General features: G+C 40.0%; 1 protein-coding gene across 1 annotated transcript in view; it reads right to left on the bottom strand.

Annotated features, from left to right (window-relative positions):
• Positions 1-9075: 9075 nt before the first annotated feature.
• efnb2a (ephrin-B2a) overlaps positions 9076-19740 on the bottom strand; it is a 33033-nt gene continuing 22368 nt past the window's right edge. The window contains exons 3-5 of the mRNA XM_058081690.2: positions 17697-17789; positions 16821-16931; positions 9076-14869 (exon numbers count right to left, since the gene is read on the bottom strand). Of these exons, the coding sequence (XP_057937673.1) occupies positions 14463-14869; positions 16821-16931; positions 17697-17789 (611 nt within the window). The 3' untranslated portion in view covers positions 9076-14462. The remainder of the gene's footprint in view (positions 14870-16820; positions 16932-17696; positions 17790-19740) is intronic.

The following is a 19740-nucleotide window of genomic DNA, read 5'->3' as shown; positions in this document are numbered from 1 at the left end:
AATAGATCAGTGGAAATACAACATGACATCAAATAGCATTAGCATTAAAAGTGTCCAATGATAGTTTATTCCCTACAAATAATAATAATGACACAAATATTGCTTACTATCGTAAATGTAATCTCCTCTGTGATCTCACTCTGAATGCCGTCTGTGTTTGCAAAGCAAGCTCAAGGAAATCTGTGCTAATGTTGGGCTGTCTTCGATTTTTGCAATAAAATGACCCACCCGCAATTGATTTAGTGTCGCCCATGTTTTACTTTTATAACGCAGGGCTCTACAGTAGTCCCAGTTAATTAGTTCCAGACCCGACAGCGATAATAAAATCATATTCAATATTAATGAATTGAATATTTTTGTTGTTACAGCATGGAAAAGCTTTTACTGATTTTCTAAATATGATTTTTACCATTATTAGAGCTCTGTAAAGATTTAATAACATCCATATAGTCACCTTTACACCTTTATTAGTCTTGTTTACACCACATTGCAAGCTACGGGATCACTGCAGGGACATAAGTGACAGCTGTCACTTTAAATATACCATGCTACTGAGCTAACTGGTTAGCCTCAAATTGATTTATTCTAAACGTAAGAAAGCGTCTCAAGCAGAGTGGGGAAGAGGGATGAATAAATAAACCAAAAATGTACCACTTCCACATGAAATGGAAGGATAACTTCTTTTCACTATGTTATATCTGACATGCCATGGCTGACTCCATTACTGATGCCGAGTAACCAGAATACTACATGTAAGTCGTCTTTCAATATATTTTGATTATTAGTACATAGTCAACCAGTGGTCATTTATTAAGAATTATGTAATTCTGTATTTGAAATTATGAAATATTATTCTAGGGACCGCATAGAAAGCTCTGACTGTGTAGTATCTACTGCATACTGTATACTGCACCTTAGACATTTCCTATTTACCATAACTTTGTTTGCAAATGAAAATTGTTCTTTTATCACTCCCTTCTCTGAGACCGGCCATTGTTTTGAAATTAGTCGTATAAATCACAAATATCAACGTATGATGAGCTGATTCTGTGATACTTGCAAGACTGAGCTCTGGTACGGCGTCGCGGGATTTGTACAACATGATGACTTGTCATATTTGTGGTAAATCTCGAGGCACATAGAGCTATACCACTGTCTTTTACCCTTTTACTGACCCCAGCTCTTCCATCTGTCCCTTCCTAGCTCATGTAGCGATGCTTCTGGCTCTTGTTAGCATGTCTGGAGTCACTTTGCTTCACTTATTCTGAGACTCGGAAGGCATTTTCTCCAGGAGTCATGACAATCAGTTCGCAGATTGGGGTTCATTGTTTAGAGAGTACCTTATCTCTCCACCACCAGAAACTCACTCCCACGACACAAAAGCAGTCCTATAAAATGTCAGGTTACACTTTAAGCGCATATATAAACGTGGGTTGGATACAGATGGAGCATACTATTTATAGTGAAAAAAGTCACACTGAGACTCTGATGTTTAAAGATGTTGCTGGAGTTATGCAGAAGAAGGAAGTGCAAAGCATATGGTCACATTGAGCTCCCAACAAATCTTCTCCAAAGTTCATCTGCCTGCACACATTTACATACACCCACACACCCTTACATCCTTCGATACTGGGTATGCATATCGCTCAGCAATTAGCATCAATAGCGCAAGCTGTGCATACAAACATTTCCCTCCTTATTTTTATTATTTGACTTTGTCTAAGTACATAAAACAAGCCAAGACCTATTTTTACCTAAAGGGTACCTATTGTGCTCATTTTTGTTATTGACTCCTATAAAGCATCAACACACAATAACCAGCGCAGAATGCTTTCTAGATCTTCCATATTCTGCACCTCTTCCTCCACTCCGCTGTGACTGGTCACACTCCCAAGGTTTCTGAAAACTTCTGAATACGTAGGTTCGTGTTTTGTGGGTGCAGGGAATCCGCATCCTATATAAGGGAATCTGGATTGCACTGACGTTTTGCACTGATGTTTTTCTGCTTGGTACAGGAGATTGTTGATATTATACTTATAGGTTATCGCATGGTTTGTCTGGTATCAGGCCAGGTATCATGCCCCCAAGTGTCAGTATCAGCCCGAGATCGAAGGGGGCATGATACAATGTACACAAACAAAACAGGATGCGCACTGATACTGGCTTTCTGTATGTGCAGTGCCAATTGTATTCTTCTCTTTGATTGGTCAGATTATCAATAGATGGGAAACTTGGGCCAATCAGTATAAAGAATAAAGAAAGGGATTTAGCTCCTTTTGGTTGAAATCTGAAATGGAAATAGCGCCTTTTGGTTGAAAGCATAAATTTCATATCATTTTTTTTTCATATTTTTAAAAATTATTTCAAGACCAAAATATGTGATTTGGATACACATGACAGAGGTCTATTAAACTCGAGAAAAACATGCAACTTAGTGAAAATTGGATTTTGCACCTTTTGGTTGCAAGCTCTTCATATCTAAACAGTGTAAACACAATAATTGCACAAATATTTCAACAATAATATTTTATCAACAGTCTTATCTTATCAATGTCTGACAATTAAAGTTCCATTAATCAAGTTTGGGCAGCAAAACAAACGCTGTGTGTTCACTCTCGTGCGCTGTTCTCTGATTGGTTGTTTCACGGGCACGATACCAGAGCAGCGCGCTCTGAGTGGACAGCTACGGGGGCTGATACTGGACATGGTTAAACTCTATATTTTATCAGTATCACCGCCCTGGGCTTTGACACAGTATCATTTCGGCCTTTTCCCGTATCATTCATGGGCGGTTTCTAGGGTACAGGGCCAATTAATACTGTAGTATGTGATAAAGTTTGGTATCAATCTGATATCAAGTTAAGTAAATACAGGGCCAGTATTTTGGGGGTATTTTCCCCCAGAGCACTGCTGTATCCAAGGTGAGTTCACACTGCATAGTATGGTGCCCAGCTAGATAGTAGACAGCCCTAACTTTAGAAATAAAGTTTCATTTGATAAAGCGGAATAAGTGTTTGATCACCAAACTAAAAACCACTCCGATCCCCAGAGACCAGCGACTACGTGCCCGTGAAGCACACAAATTAGTCCTGTACCTCTCGGGAAGTACTGCTAATCTCAACTCATCATGTGGATAAAAGACACCTGTCACAGAAACACAAAGTCTCTTACATTGAAACCCCCACCACCACCATGGGCAAGACCAAAGAGCTGTCAAAAGTAGAAACATTCTGCTTTGACTCACAGAAATCCCTACTGACATGTGTGCAACATGTGTGCAACTCTGCCCAACTACAAGAAATGTCTTGTTTTCTGTTTTGTTTTGGGGTTTTTTTAATATTCTGTGAAAATATAACGTGTGTGAAAATAAACCTACATATCTTTAGCAAGGAATAAGCTTACAAATTCAAAGAAGCAAATACTTAGATAGAGGTACAATATTTTTGTTTCATAGAATCCCATTTTATGATAAATTCCTGCCAAATTTAGTTAAAGAACATTGCGGAGACCAGAGAGCTCTTATTAATTGTATTATGAATTGGTGTGATATGGGAATCCCCATGTAAATGGGAATAATTCAATATTGGTGTGGGGAAATCCGATCATCTCCCATGGCACACTTAATCAAATTGTCCATTGAATGCGATCATGTGTGTTCTAGATGCAGTATATGTGTGTGTACATTGTTGTACCGAATTGCATAAATGGATGGTTAATTGGTTTTGCTGAGAGCACACATTTTGTAAGGAATAGACAGCTTTCTTTGTCAGCTATTGGCAGAAATGGCAAAGACAGACAAATGAAGCGCCATTTGTTCTGTAACACACCGAGTCACGCTGAGGCACAACAATTGAAATACTGCTAGCTAATTGCTGCTTCAGGGAGGAGCAGGATGCGAGAAACATGGGAATTATATGATTTTCAGGATGAGATCATCATTCTGACATGTTGTCATTACTGAAACAGTCGTATCTGATGATGGTCTCATTAGCTGATTAGATATCAGAGAGAACAATGGAATTCATCTTGGAATTAGTTTGTGCTTTTAAATTCTTGTGGCTTTTGTCAAAAAAGTTTAGAGTTTGTTTATTTCTTATTTGTTTTGTTTTGCGGCTGCATGGCCGCCAGGGGTTAGCGCGCAGGACACACGGTTAAGAGACCCGAGTTTGATTCCACCCTCGGAGTTTGCATGTTTTCCCCGTGCATGTGTGGGTTTTTTCCGGGTACTTCGGTTTCCTCCAAATTGTCCATAGGTATGAATGTGAGTGTGAATGGTTGTTTGTCTATATGTGCCCTGTGATTGGCCGGCGACCAGTCCAGGGTGTACCCCGCCTCTCGCCTGAAGACAGCTGGGATAGGCTCCAGCAACCCCCGCAACCCTTGTGAGGAAAAGCGGTAGAAAATGAATGAATGATAAATGGATTTTCATTGTTTTGAGTTTAGAATGTGAAACAACTTTTAGCCCCAGTTTGTCCCTAATTGCACATAAACTATTCACAAGTTACGCATTTCGGGTTTAGAGTTCAGTTGGTGGGGTTAACATGATTGTGAGAAAGGTGAGGGACCATCTAAAGCTACACAGGAAGTGGCTGTTAATGATGTATGTCAATGGAGTTGGGAGTACAAATGTTACGTCCCATAGTGTGTTTTGATGCTTTGTGTGTTTCCCCCGCCCCCACCCCCACCCACCCACTGTCCTCTGCAGAGTGGTGACACACCTGCAAGGTGCATCCCAGGTGTGCCTGATTACCAATCAGGTGGAGCTGGCATATAGGAGGCAGACAGCAAGCAGCTTTATCTGTCGTGCTGCTCCCCTAGAAGCATTGCTGTGTGGGTGATCAAGTGGCCATGCTGTTTGTTGTGTGCTCAGCTAGTTTTGTTTGTGTCCCGGTGTTGAGGATTGTGTTTTGTTTTTGTGGGGATTGTTTTCGGTTGACCTGGAATTAAATACTTGATTTACTTTGACCTATTTTCTTTTTGCAATTTTGTTACACCCCATTTCGCCCTAGACACCTTTGGCTCGTAACAACAGATAAAAGCATTAGTACTTATATGACCTTCTCTGAATGTTTGAATGCATATATCCAATGTTTCAGCACAATTTACCCTGAATACTACCCCTGGATTACTCCCTTTCTAACCCAAATATTGGGTATACATATATTATGTATATGTTTATACAGAGTGCCGTCTGTAAGCTTCAACAGAGAGTTTATGGCTTGTAGACCTTTGTGAATGTTGTAGCTCCTTCTTGGAGTTGTGCAAAACGTACTGAAACACTGAACAATTGTACATGTGCATACGCAAGTTTTAGAAAAGGTCAAATTAAGTTAACCTGTAAAGGTAAAAGCTGGGTTATACTTTCCGTACGGTTTATTTGTGTAGAAAAAGACCTGCACAAAAATCCACTTTTGGATAACAAACATCTAAACTAAAGCAGAAGTTTGCCATCGTTTACTCGGCCATCTACTTCTTACAGAAGAGGAATTGTGTGGTGTTTTTATTTGATGCTGCAACAAAAAAGGAAGAGAAGGTGGTCCACTCGTCCTTTTGAATGGGAGGAGTGCTGCAATCGCTGCTCGTTATTCTTCTCGCCACAGGGACTAGTAGCCCAGCAGGGGAATGCGCTTACAAAAGGCATGCTAAACACGGTAAAAGAAAATAAAAAAAAACAAATTGACCGCTTGCTTCAGTGTTTCAGTGTCAATGCGTCAGGGTAGGCTGCCTCATTTTAACTGACGATATTTCTATGCTTCAGCCGCGAGGATCTCCTGCTCACTTGCCATTTTTTCCCACGTCTCTCCGTCCGTGTAGTTAGACAAATTTTGGAGGTGCATGGAGTGTGAAAATGACGTAATTCATCCACGGGGAGCCGATGTGGAAAGCATAACACGGGTTTATAGTGCATTTTAGGTTCACACAAAAATTTCAACTGACTATCCTTAACTTTAATGTGAACTGAAATCATCATTTTATGTACTATCATTCTTATTGCAGTACAAATTAATGATGTAGTACAATGCAGTATAAGATATAAAAATGTTGGTTCTCAATTCCAAAAATCATGTGGAGGCAAACTGGAGTAGAAAAAGCCAGCGAATGACGTAATAATGTAGTTTAACTAATGAGGTATATGTGACACTGTAGTATCCTGCTCCATTCTGTCTACTGCTGTTAGTCATTAGCTACGCCTCGAAAGAGAGTAAAACGAGACAGACCAGGTCTTTGACTGCAAGGATGCTGCCATCACTGCCAGCAAGACAGAACTGGCTTTGTTTTCCAGGTCCTCCTCCATCTTCTCTGCTTTTGCTGATCCCAGTTTTCAGGTTGCCCATTACTCAAAGAAGTTGTAAAATATACAACAATAAATAAATTTATGAAATCTATAATACAGTATATGCACATACACAAAGACTGCAATTTTTAAAATATTGCCAAGGAAGGTCAATTTTAGACTTATGAATATTTATGAGGAGGTGGTCTCTTTTGAAAATGTCAGACCTATAAACCATATTACACCTGTCCCGCATTTCATTGGACCAGATTTTATGTAGAAGAAAGCTAATACATAACTTGAAAATAAGGACAAGAGTGGAAATGAAAATGTGGGAAAAGATTATTCAGGCTAAAATTGGAAATGAATTGATACAATTGATGAATTATGGAATGATTTTTCATGTATTTCCCAAGCAGATTTATATCTATATAGAGTTTAATGTGTCAATGTATGTTGCTAGTAAAGATACAGTCAGGAAAAACAGTCTGTAGACCAAAATGTTGATTTATGAGTTTTGAATGAAAACACTCCCTTTACCTCTTGAGCAGTATCTATTTAGATTTAGAAATTAATTCATTTTCTACTGCTTATCCTCACGAGGGTCACAGCGCACGTATAGACAAACAACCATTCACACTCACATTCAAACCTATGGACAATTTGGAGTCACCAATTAACCTAGCATGTTTTTGGAATGTTGGAGTAAACCGGAGTACCCGGAGAAAACCCACACATGCACGGGGAGAACATGCAAACTCCACACAGAGATGGCCGGGCGGGGAATTGAACTTCGGTCTCCTAGCTGTGAGGCCTGCGTGTTCAGCATTACCGATGGGTTGAGGGGAGCTGTAATGCGTTTTTCCCACCACAAAGCCTGTAATGCCAAGGTCTATTGTTTATGTATAATAATAATTTATGTATAAACCATGCACAACATGTATGAGTAGAACATTCCATAGATTTATATAAGTTTGGATTTGGGAGTGTGAAATTGCATTTTAGTAGTCTCAGCAATCTCGTATATTTTCTCATGCTTGATGCATGCCAATAATTTGACCTTTCTGAAACAGATCAACATCTTTTCCTCCGCCAGGAAAACAGAATACTTCTTGTAACGTGGTTATTTAACAAATGAAACCCAAGTCACTGCATCATTTAGGTGTGTTTTCTATGTACTAAGAAACAATGTGTAATGTTAACTACCTTATGGTACTGTATGTGGTCTACCGTGGTAAACTACACTGGAGTCCCCACCCTAACCTGCAGTCAATTGAGTCGCACAACAAACAAAAACATGTTCAGGAAGTGATACCAACCAAGGCGGAGAAGACACAACATGATCCCAAATATTTGCCAGCGGTGAACTCCCAACCTCCTCAAGTATAAAAAAAAAAAAAAAACATAAAAACCTTGTCACTTCTAAACAGCATGGACCGAGTCATGAAAGCAGGGGAGATAAAACAGAAATGTTAAATAAGAAAAACAGAAAGTTGCCTTCCCCTACTGCTTATATTCCTCATCAAAGTATGTGAGTGAGATGTGAGAAGATGGTGTACTGCTGTGAGAGCTAGTCTGATAATTAGCTTTTTTTTTTTTTTTTTAATCGTAGCCTGTCAGACTTCTCATAAACACGACCTGGTCTCTTCAGAGGTGATATTTTGGTAATGGTAATGGTTTTATTTCATTTGAACATGCATCAGATGACAATTGAATGCATCACATAATCAGTTCACAGTTCCACATGTCCAAAAGGAGTAGGAAGAAGCAAAGCTTATTAAATCCTACCCCTCCATCTGGTACTTTTACAATCAGTAACTGTTACATTTGTTCACTTCCTGCTTTCCTAATATAATTATTATTATTTTTTTTTACATTTTATTTTTTTCAAGTACCAAAGTATGAGGTGATATGACCATCCAATGACATAATGGGTACCATAGTAAGTGTCAATATAGTGCTATGTATAGCACATCATGACTGGTTCAAGACTCTTCATCCTTGTATTTAGCAAACATCAACTGCTTGTATTGTTTCTTGAATTGGCTCATCGTTGTGCATTGTTTGAGGGTCTTACTCAATCCATTCCATAGTTTGATTCCACATACTGAAATGCTATGGCTTTTTAACGTAGTCCTAGCATAGAAGTGTTTCAAATGTAGTTCTTCCCTGAGATCATATTTCTCCTCTCTTGTAGAGAAGTATTGGATGACATTTTTAGGTAATTGGTTATTTTTAGCCTTATGCATTATTTTAGCTGTTTGGAAATTAACTAAATCAGCAAGTTGAAGTATTTATGATTTTAGAAATAAGGAGTTAGTATGTTCTCTGTAGGCGGCATTATGAATTATCCCTACTGACCTTTTTTGCAGTACATTCAGCAAGTGGAGATTGCTTTTATAGTTATTAGCCCATATTTCCACACAATAAGTAAGATATGGTAGAACCAGAGAGCAATAAAGAGTGTAGAGTGATTTCTGATTGAGAACAAGTTTTGCTTTATTCACTACTGAAATATTTCTGGTCACCTTATGTTGTATATTTGTAATATGAGGTTTCTATTGTGATCCCATTTTCATTCATATTAACATAGTGATGGCATTGTCACTTTTCGGTGGATAATTTGGATTTAAGGTCATGGTTTGGTTTATTTTGGGTACAAATGGGCGAGGTGAACCATCAGTGTTGGTGGAGACCTGCCAACATGTACGAATTCATCGTACTCAACATGCATCAGTTTCTCAATGGTATTCCAAATTGGGGTCATTCAGTTCGTCCAAGGAAATCAAGCAGACAGCATGTCCATAGGAAAAACATTTTATTGAAAAAAAAGTTTTCAGTTTGTAACAGACTGGTGGAATGTGTGTTATACAGTATATCCTCACTTTGAACTTCAGATTTTGAACGCTGAATCCATCTTTCACAACCTGTCCAACTCATTCATGACAGGACGGGACAACAGCCACCCGGTAGACATGACAGGACAGAGAAGAGGAGGAAAAAAAAAAAAAAAGAAGGGACAAAAAGAATTCCAATGCAATTATAATACTGTGTTACTTACAAACTGGACTGAAATTAAATCAAAAATGGATCCAAATAGAAAGAAATTCAATAAATATTTATGGTACACACTTATGGCACAAATATGCAGCAGTCAGTTTGGCAAATTTTTGCTTATTTTTTCAAACCAAATTACCATGGAAACAGTGCAACGGGGAAGGAAGTGGGGAGTACACTGGCTTTCCATTGAGCACTAGCTAAAATACATAGCAAAACTTCAAATTTTATACAAAACATTTGACTTTGAAGAGTTTATAAAAATGTTTTTTATTGTGTTCTCATTAATATTTACAAGCTATTTACCAAAAAAGTAGTATGCTCTCGCTGAAGTGTATTCCATCTTTTTTCTGAACATTTTTCCATTTTAATTTCCTAAAAATGTGAATAAGGCTATTGTAACAACCCAGGGTCCATATACAATACAAACATTAATGTATTTACAGTTTATTACCGACAGAAGAATGGTGCAAAATTACTGTGTCGAGTGACCAAGGGCTGACCATACGAGCAAGGCTTTTTTTATTTTATTTTTTTATTTTTACAGGAACCTGACGTGCCTTTTTCTCGCCCGCTTGCTAAGACTCTCACGACCTGTCAATAATGTTTCAAACAAACATTACACCAAATCTGGTCCATGTTGGGAGAGAGTTAGTCAAGTGACATCGAAAGAAGAGATGCCAGATTCAAAGAAACAAATAAGATTGTCATATTCTGCTGCAATTATACAGCAACAAAACCATTTGTTTGTTCTAGGAGTGTGTTATTTTCTCTATTTCTATTAATACCAGTTGTCTGTCAGACATTTTTAATGGTTAGAATTTTCAAAGCTACCCTTTCGCACCATTGCAATTTAACCCATAAGAAACCAGACCCATTTCTGTTTTATAGGGGATATTTCATTCTTAATTTTTTTTAATAAATATTGTGAAGTAAAATATGTTACATTTGGTGTTTATGGTTAATGTAACTTGATACCTTTTGTGCTTAATACCACAAATGTACTGTATTTTGAAGTTCTTTGCCTTGCCAAGAACTACAAATCATCAAAATGGTGATATTTATTGTCTTATTAGCATTTTTTCTGTCACATCAGGCTGTGAGCCCAAGAGTGATATTTTAATAGCTTGTTTTATATGAATTAATCGAAGCAATATAGTAAGATCTGTTAAATTGGAATATCTGACACCCTATTAAAGCATTACAATTGTTAAATTGCTTTCAAATGAGCTTTAATGGCAAAAAATGGGCTCGCTGACTTGACATTTTAGGTAAGACACATCCTGTGGAGTCCAAAATCTTTCCTATCCATAACTTAAGGACTTAATGAGTCAATCAATGGGTTCTTATGGGTTAAAATAATACTATCAGTAATGGAGAATAAAGCTAACAGCCTGTTTTGACATACACTGTTTGTATTGTGTCATTTGAAACATCTTTCAGTGGTTAAGAACACTTTCCATATGTTTTTTTTTTTTGTTTTTTTTAATATCAGAATTGATTAAAAAAATAAATAACAATTGCATATTTGCAGATTTTGTAGCCTCTTAGAGGCACAAACCTCATTATACTAGGCTTGGCTTTTGGGTGAAATTTGATGTTGTTAATGAGGAAATGACCAGATGAGGTGGTATACACTCACAACAGCCAAAATAAAAGCAAGATATTAATATGAAATGACTGAAATACCAACCCGAATAGTCACACACATACGCACATGCACAGGTAACATGAAGGGTGTGTGTGTGTGTGTGTGTGTGTGTGTGTGAAGAGAATCAGTATGAATATGCTTTGGGAACTGCTACACTGAGCGAGATGGGGAGACACAGCTACTCTGCTCTAGAAGAGCCAAGGGTCCCTGATACCCCACCTGGCCAAGCTTCCTCTGGAGAGCTCGTGAAATCACAGGACTCGAGAATATATCAAATAATAAAAACATCTAGGTTGCATAATGTGCGCTGATACCATATTCTATGTATAAATATTACCCTCTTGTCCGTGCCAACATCTGTGCTGTAGTGTCTATTATAAATAAATTCTCATATTTGTCTGTAAAATGTACATCAACTTACTCAAATTACAAAACCCAAAACATGTAAAATGATGGAGATGGAACAACACTGATAATGTAAGGCCATGTCCACACAAACATGGATATTTTCAAAAATGCGCATTTCTGCTATTCCGGTGTTCCATACCTATTACGGATGCATTTTGGCCAATCAGAAGCCTGGAAAAATTCATATTATGACACCCGGGAAACATTTTTTTAATCACGCACTGCATAAAATTAAACCAATCACCATAAGTCAATAATCGAGGGCTTTGTGGTTGCATTTGTGTTGCGATGCTAACTGCTACGTGACGTTTCCATCAATATACACGTACACACGAACGCCAGCGAATTTTAGAAAAACGGAAGATAATTTATACCTCAAGCACTAAAATGGACACATGTGTAAAACAAGCAAGCTGTCTAAGACCAGCAGATATGTTATGAATCATAAACCAGAACACTAATGCCACCGACTTAGCACCATTTGAAAGCTAACGCTCAGCCCTTCCAACGCTACAAGTATTCTTCTTCTTCGCCTTCTAAAATTCACGCAGTAGCAAACATATGTACATTTTCACATCTACAGGAACCATCAAAGTCTCCGCTTTACTTTCATACCAACATCGTCCCTTTAGACCTTGTACATGCAGAAACAAATGGTATTTATTTTGCATATGTCTTCTTCTAGCAAGGCTCTCGCGTTGTTAAAATTCATTGGGCTCATGTTGCACATTTCTTATGACGAAAGTCGCTTCATACTCAAAATGCTAACGGTTTTTACAACAGACAAAGATCTATATTTGCGTGTGGACGAATGACCAAAGCACATGGAGAAAATCTTTTTTCTTTTTTTTTCCAAAGTATCCATATTTGTGTGGACATAGCGCAAGAGCATGTCTAAAAAAAAAAAAAAAAAACAGGTGAGCTCAGGTCATGCTTATTTGGGCTCTCTGATCCATAGGGCAAACTTAACAGTACCTCGAACTGTTTCACGCAGCTTTATTAACCTCAGCCTGTCTTCACCTGATGCAAAAACAAAAACAAAAAAACTGTTAAGGCAAACTGGATTTCTTATTGCCCTTAACGCTTTCCCGCCTCTGATTTCAAAGAGACTCCTCCAGCCAGGATAGAGCATCTCTCCTTTTTCGTGGTCTGTCTGCGAACTGCTGTGAAGAGGTACCAAAATGGGGTTGAAAGTGCTGCTCTATGTTTATAAAGTCGTCCGCTCCGATGACATGTCATTTTTTTTAAAAACAAGAACTTCGTTACTCCACTTGTATTTGAATGTTACAGAGAAAAATATGTGCCTGTATGACATGAATTAAATCTCTATAAAACTACATTTCAAATCAAATGCAACACAAGGTGCCCTAAAGTCTCTTTACAATGGAACAATTGATTACAAATGAATAGATAAATAAAAATGTGAAGTTTTTTCGACTCGTTAATAACCTCTATGGGCGCCATTAAGCTACGCGGAGTAGCTCCTCCCACTCCAAACCCTTTTTGCGTAGCTTGACACGGATCTCCCCACAAAAATCTCTGCTTGCGTTGTAGCAACATCGACTTTATGGTGGCTTATAGTACATTATGTCCCGTGTGTGACTTTCAGGGGGCGTACAAGCCAATAACACTCCAATATTACTCAATCAAGGCTATCAAGCTAAGCAGCCAATGAGTGCCAAGGTAGCTCACTGTGTCGACTCACTGGAAAACCTTTCCCCTTGTGTTTGGGTAGAGAATTGCAACCTCAAAAGGCCCATGACTGAGCAGAATAATTGAATGGTACCCAATTTCTTTTCCATGTTACCTGTAGAATCAGCTCATCACTGGTGGCAATGGTATCAGTGATCTTTGTTCATGACTCTGTATCTTTAACATTGTCCAGAAGAGTCATATCTGGTGAACGATTCAGTCCATCGGGCCAGTGTTCCAATCTGGAAATGTTTTGTGTCATGCAGTGTGATTTTAAAATCTTCAATAACCACTGAGTACATGAAACAAATCTGATTAACAAATCTCATCAATTGCTGTTGTAATACATGTTTTAATTGTAAAGAGACTTTGTGGACACTCGGTACATTTTGACACAGGGTGGGATGCATTTCTCTTTAAAAACCCTTCAAGTAACAAGTATGTAGCAACAGGAGAAACGGTGCAACCCTCACTAAAAGCCAAACACTTGACAAAGTGGTGGTGATGTGTGTGTGTGTGTGTGTGTGTGAGTCAGTCAAAGTCCCAGACAGGACTGGTGCAAGAACTGATCCCTTTTCCTCGTTCACCCGGGACATCCAAGAAGTCTCTGCAGCCAGTGAAGATCAAGGGAGAGCAGCCATTTTGGTTCAAGGTAAAATGGGCTTTCACTTCAAAAGCGCTTTCATACCTTGGAGGTATTCAAAGTGCTTTGACACCGTCACCCCATTCACCTACTAATGACGTAGCGATCAAGGATACTTTGACTGGTCACGGGGAGGGGGACAGAGGATCAAACCCAGAACCTTCAGACAAGGAGACGAACGCTTTACCACATGATCCATGCCAAGATGGTCATCGCACATCCTGTTACTCATCCTCCGGACTCAAATGTTTGCATCTTTCCAGCTCGTTTTGAGGCGGTAGTCTCTGTGATGGTGAAGGCAAACATGCCTCTCCACGTCCACAGTCATATGTTCATCCAATCCAAGCACAGGGGTGAAGTGGGGGGGGGGAGACACACTTGCATACCTCAAAACTCTTTGATCTCACATTACTTAAGCTCCCCTAACATACTGGCCACACGTACACAAACCAGAACGGGGGTAGGATTAGCCTCCACCCCCAGAAGTCCTGGAAAGTAGCAACAGCGGCGACAGTAGCCAATCTGCCAATCCCAGCCAGACTGTGAAATACCAGAGGAAGTTGGTATAAGCAACCTTTCACGAAGAAAATATCGACAACATAGAGGGGAGGAGTTGGCAGATTGAGAGAGAAAGAGCGAGGGAGTTTGTTTGCAGCCATGATGGCGGCTGAAACCAAGAACTGGCCCTCTTTTTCCCTGGGATTGTTCCTGTATGTCTTTTTGCTTTCAGAGTTCCTTCAGACTTTGTAATAGATGTTGGCAGGGCTCTGCGGTGGCATCTCTTGGACTATGTAGACCGGGTGGCCATAATCGCCACTGACCTTCTCATAGTGGGGGCAGAAGACGCTGTCAGCAGTCCTGAGCGGGATGATAATGTCGCTGGGCTCTGAGCCATTATTGTTCCCGCCACCGCCACTTCGTTTAGGCGTGGCCAGAGTACTCAGAGACAACGTAGCTGCATGCTGTGGCGAGTGCTTGCGGTGACGCCGCCGGTACTTGAGCAGCAGGAGGACCAGCATGATGATGATAATGATGAAGATGACACTGCCGGAGGCAATGCTGACAAAGATGGCCACCCCGGAACCGATGATATTGGATGACTTTCCACCTGTGTTGTTTTGTTCACTTTCTCTGGACGCTACACCTGACAAGACATGGAACAAATACGTGAGTGTCTCACATGACCGTAGCGGTGTTTGTTTACTAGCTTGTGTTGCAGATACAGTTGTCCCTCATTTAGAGCGGTTAATTGGTTCCAGACCCCACCATGATGAATTCATTTATGGTAAATAAGTGGAATAGTTAAGCATAGAAAACCTGCTTCGGACTTTCTAAATATATTTTTTTACATTATTAGAGCCCTTTGGACATGAAATAAGCCCCCAATAGTCACATTTACGTCGGTTTTCCCTAAGATTTTTTGAAGCTCCCGTGCATTGGAGTCAGATTGTCACCACTGTGTTGTCCTGCTGCTGCTATGGCAAGTTTTTATTTTATTTATTTACATTTACTGTCAGTAATAATGTCCCATTAGTGTCCTTTTTATAGGCTTGAACACAAAATGCATTCATTTTCTCTCTTTTACCCGTCAAGTGCCAACAGGCGCTAATTGTGGTCAATATGTAAACAATAGGCTAACGCACGTGTATCGATATAGCACTCTTTAAGGCCGTGGCCTATTTTTAATATGACTATGTCCCAGAGATCTAGCTACCTATACAACTACTATAAACTGCGAGAAACATTACAGATACTGTATACTAGAAATCATGGACACATTCAATCAAGAAATAGTAGCTAGCTTGTAGAAAACACTAGACTTTTTTTCTGCAAACTAGCTAGCAACTAGCTAGCTAGCTAACTAGCAAACTTTTTAGCTGCTACAAGTGAATGGGTAACTTTTGTCATAAGTATCTTATCACTAGTTTATCTGCAATCGTAATAATAAAGAAATGTTGCCTAACTTCTTGTACACTTTCTTAGTAATCGTACAATATTGTGAATTACTCTTTGGCATGTTCAATGTTATCGTATTAGTCAAGATGGGAATGGACTACTCCCAGCATTGCTTGTTTTAGCCTTTGGTAATGAGCTAGCTTACTTTGTTATTTTGGAGAAGACATATCTTGCGTTTGTAACATGACTGTCACATTACAATCACTCCAAAATATTCCCTATATGTTACGTGGTGCTGTGATGTATTGTTGTTGATTAGACAATACAAACCACAATGATTCTAAAATCAGAGAGGTGCAGAGGAGGTGTTTAAAAAATCACATCAGGTTTCAAGGAAAAAAGTACAGTCATCCTCGGCTTTTTATTTTTTTTAACATCTTTTATCGTGTCTTCTCCATGGGGAGGCATGACTAAGAGAAGAGGGCTTTTGTGAAAATGTCACATTCGTTCAGTGGCCATTCGCGTTCAGCATATGAAGACTGCAACCTTGAAAGTAGGGCAAGCAAAAGCTTGATAGCACATGCAGTACGTAATTGTATAGATGGGGTCAATCTGGCAAATTGCAGTCACGATTGATGAATTATATTTTTAAATTCGACAGCGGGAATGGTTGACAATATGGAACAAAATTCATAACTCCCAGAGATGGTTTATATCCAGCACTGAAGGCTAGGTGTGCTGTTATCTTCACGGAACAGGTGCTCCATGGTTTCCCTATTCTGTGCTGATCTCTTGCGGCATGAGAAGTGCGTTATCTGTTGCAGCACTGAGCTAAGGGTTGATAGAAGATGGCAGGGAGTCCAAAAACAACAACGCATCTGCACAGATGCCCGTATGCTCCTGCTAGCAGCTGACAAGTGGGATTTTATGTGAGAGCATTGCAAATAATTTGGCTACATAATGAATGTTTTGAGACACAGACGAGTTAAGCCATGTATCAAATGGTGTGGGACAGCCATGGTGATACCTTTAAAGTCCTTCAGAGCAGGTAGGTCAGAGATGTGTAACGTTTTAATAGCTGGCATTAAATTACTGATTAATTGGTGGTTCTTTCTATCCAGAACTTCACCCACAAAGCCAAATTGTTTCCATAAATTCTCCACTCATTTAGCACTTCGAGAGGATTTCAAGTGGCTCACCTGGCTTCTCCAGTACTTCATTTGTTTTGTGGGTGTCCTTGCTGTCTGGGTGTTTTGGAGAGTTGGGGACCTTGGTGGGGTTGTCTTTGGGTGAAACAGGGTCTGACGGGTCTAGAAAATAAAATGCACACATATTAATGGTCTCATCTTGTTTTTCGGTTTGATGCAAAGTTTGAGTCTTTTCATCTTGCACAAAACTGATCAGCGGTTCCCTGAGGTTATATTTGGGGTGCAAACACGCATGTGCACAGTGTGTGTATGTGTGGGGGTTCGAGGGGGCTGATGATCAATAAAACAACCACATACTGACATCTGATCGTAATGCAATCACTCCCCCACCATTCCACTTAAACTTCCACGATAGAAAGCACCATAAAGATTCAAAATAAGTCCACCTGGTCCAAATAAAGACGGGGTACACTGACGGGAGTTGATAGTCGTTTGCTTTGAGTCTTGAGCATTAACTTTAAGATATTTTCAAAACTGTTTCCCTGATGAAAGAGCCAGCCTCAGGAGCTTAAGAGACTAGAAAGCACCTAAGCAGCACATTCGGGAATAATTATTGAAGTCATTTAAATTAGGATGTGGTTTATTAGTTGTGTGGAGTGTGTGTATGTGTGTGGACATGTGGTAACAGTCACAGTTGTGTGTGTGTGTGTGTCTGCATCTCAATGAGAATAACAGCGCATGCAAGCTTGCTCAACTGTGTGAACGTTAGAGCGCATCACCTGCCTCCCACATCCCAAGTGTCATAGACACGACAAAGCCGCATGTTGTACCATCACTTGTATCTAGTCATGACATTTGTTGCGTGGACAATTTTGACTGTTTAGTCAGTTTATTCCTAGCACGACACACACAGACTGTAATACTCACTTTGTCCTACTTTCATGATCATCTTCATGGACTTGGTCTTGCAGACGCCGCCCTCCTGGTTGTCGATACCCTCCATTGTGCCGTTTGAAGTAGCTACAACACAAAGAGTGGAAAAATGTTAGAATTAAAAGTATTTGGATTTTCCACACTGCACGGTTGTAGAGTGGTTAGCGCGCAGGTCCCGCAGGTTGGAGAGCCAAGTCTCGATTCCACTGTCGGGCATCTCTATGTGTAGTTTACATGTTCTCCCCGTGCATGTGTGGGTTTTCTCCGGGTCCTCCGGTTTCCTCCCACATTACAAAAACATGCTAGGTTAATTAGCAACTCCAAATTGTCCATAGGTATGAATGTGAGTGTGAATGGTTGTTTGTCTATATGTGCCCTGTGATTGGCTGGCGACCAGTCCAGGGTGTGCCCCGCCTCTCGCCCCAAAGACAGCTGGGATAAGCTCCAGCACCCCCACGACCCTCGTGAGGCTGAACGGTAGAAAATGAATGAATCAATCAATTTTCCACTATTAAATTTCTTAGATATCAAAGGTTATGGGACAAAAAAAAGTGGTAGACCCTCCAAAAATGTCACATGTACAAAGCCAGAGAATCCTGTGTGTGAAGATACAAACCTACCCTCAACCAAAATGAATGCCCTTGCTGATACTGACAACCTGGTAACCACAAGAAGATTGAGCTGGCTATGTGAAGATGTTGATATTAATCATAGGGATGCGGTCTTGGATTTTAAAAACACTACCTGAAGCACTTGAAATATAATAGAGCGGTAAAAGAAGGGATAAAAGGGCACATAAAAGTGCCTATGTAGAACCAAGCCTAATTTCATAAACTCTGGGCTTGACAGGCTTGCTAGAAAAGTCATCCAAAATAAATCTGTTTGTCGCATTCATATTTTGTTGTACGAAATTATTCATGCTGGTCTTGGATTGCTTGCTTGTTTTCGACATTGACCCAATTTAAGTGCTTGTGGTTTGAATTGGTTTTGGCTGAGCTGACAGCTAGTGTTCTTGTATTTATGTGAATATATAGCATGTGTATGTTGATACAACTGACGCAGTTACCATAGCAACATAAACGCAAGCACTATGTTAAAAGGTCCAATCCTGTAATAAGAAGTAGAAGCGAAGGAGCGAAAAACGACATGCCTCTGGAGGCTGCTAAGTTGAACTGCAGCCGTCTGGCGGTTTGACTGGGTGAGGGGGGGGAAGCAAATGGGGTGGGGAGCAGGGGCTTGTGGTCTATCAGGTCAGTAACACAGAGGCTAACGAGCTGCTGGGGCTTAGCAGCTTGGCTTCCTGCCAGAGCGCAGTGGCCCGCATTCACTACATCTGCCCCCACCTTCCCGGGACCCCACCCTTCCTCTGTTTCTCCTATGAACAACACCCCACCTTCCAGCCATTACCTCTTTCTTTAAGGTTCCCCTCCCATTTACGGAGATTCTCCTTCAACTGCAAACACATTGGCAGCTCTGGCAGAAAGATGCTGATCGAGATTGTCTTTAAAAAATCAAGCTCAATTTCCTCGTTGTCCCTTTTCTCTTTGTTGTCTCCCTCCCAGGAACTAATGATTTTGATCAGAATCCCCTGGCTTCCATGAGACTGCGATGGGAGCAGACACAAAGAGCATGTTAACAAGGACTCCCTCCCTCCTTCCATTCTGCCTCCTCTCGCTCCGTCTCCCTCTCTACTGACCTATGGCTTTCCAGTAGAGGCCGAAAAGCACATTACAGACAAAGCTCCTTAAAGGCTTGTGCTCCTGTGTGTGTCTACGTGTGTCTTATAAACCTGTTAGCGCAACACACATGATTTCAACAATCCTGTTGGACATCATTAAGCTTTTAAAACCGCCCGACCCCGGTACTGGGGGCAGCTGGGTTGTTTCTGTGTTGCTATGGTAATTGCTGCATAACTTGTATCAATACCCATATACTATCCAGCTATGTAACTGGAAAAAACATCAGCTAAAGAGTCTAAATTTAACCAATTAAAAGAAAAATGGAAGACAAGTCAAACTACATGAATTTTAAATGGTCA

This window comes from Doryrhamphus excisus, linkage group LG12, assembly GCF_037039965.1.
Source record: "Doryrhamphus excisus strain RoL-2023G ecotype Guam linkage group LG12, RoL_Dexc_Guam_v1.1, whole genome shotgun sequence".
In the NCBI taxonomy this organism is placed as follows: Eukaryota; Metazoa; Chordata; class Actinopteri; order Syngnathiformes; family Syngnathidae; genus Doryrhamphus; species Doryrhamphus excisus.
This window is presented reverse-complemented; position numbering and strand designations above follow the sequence as displayed.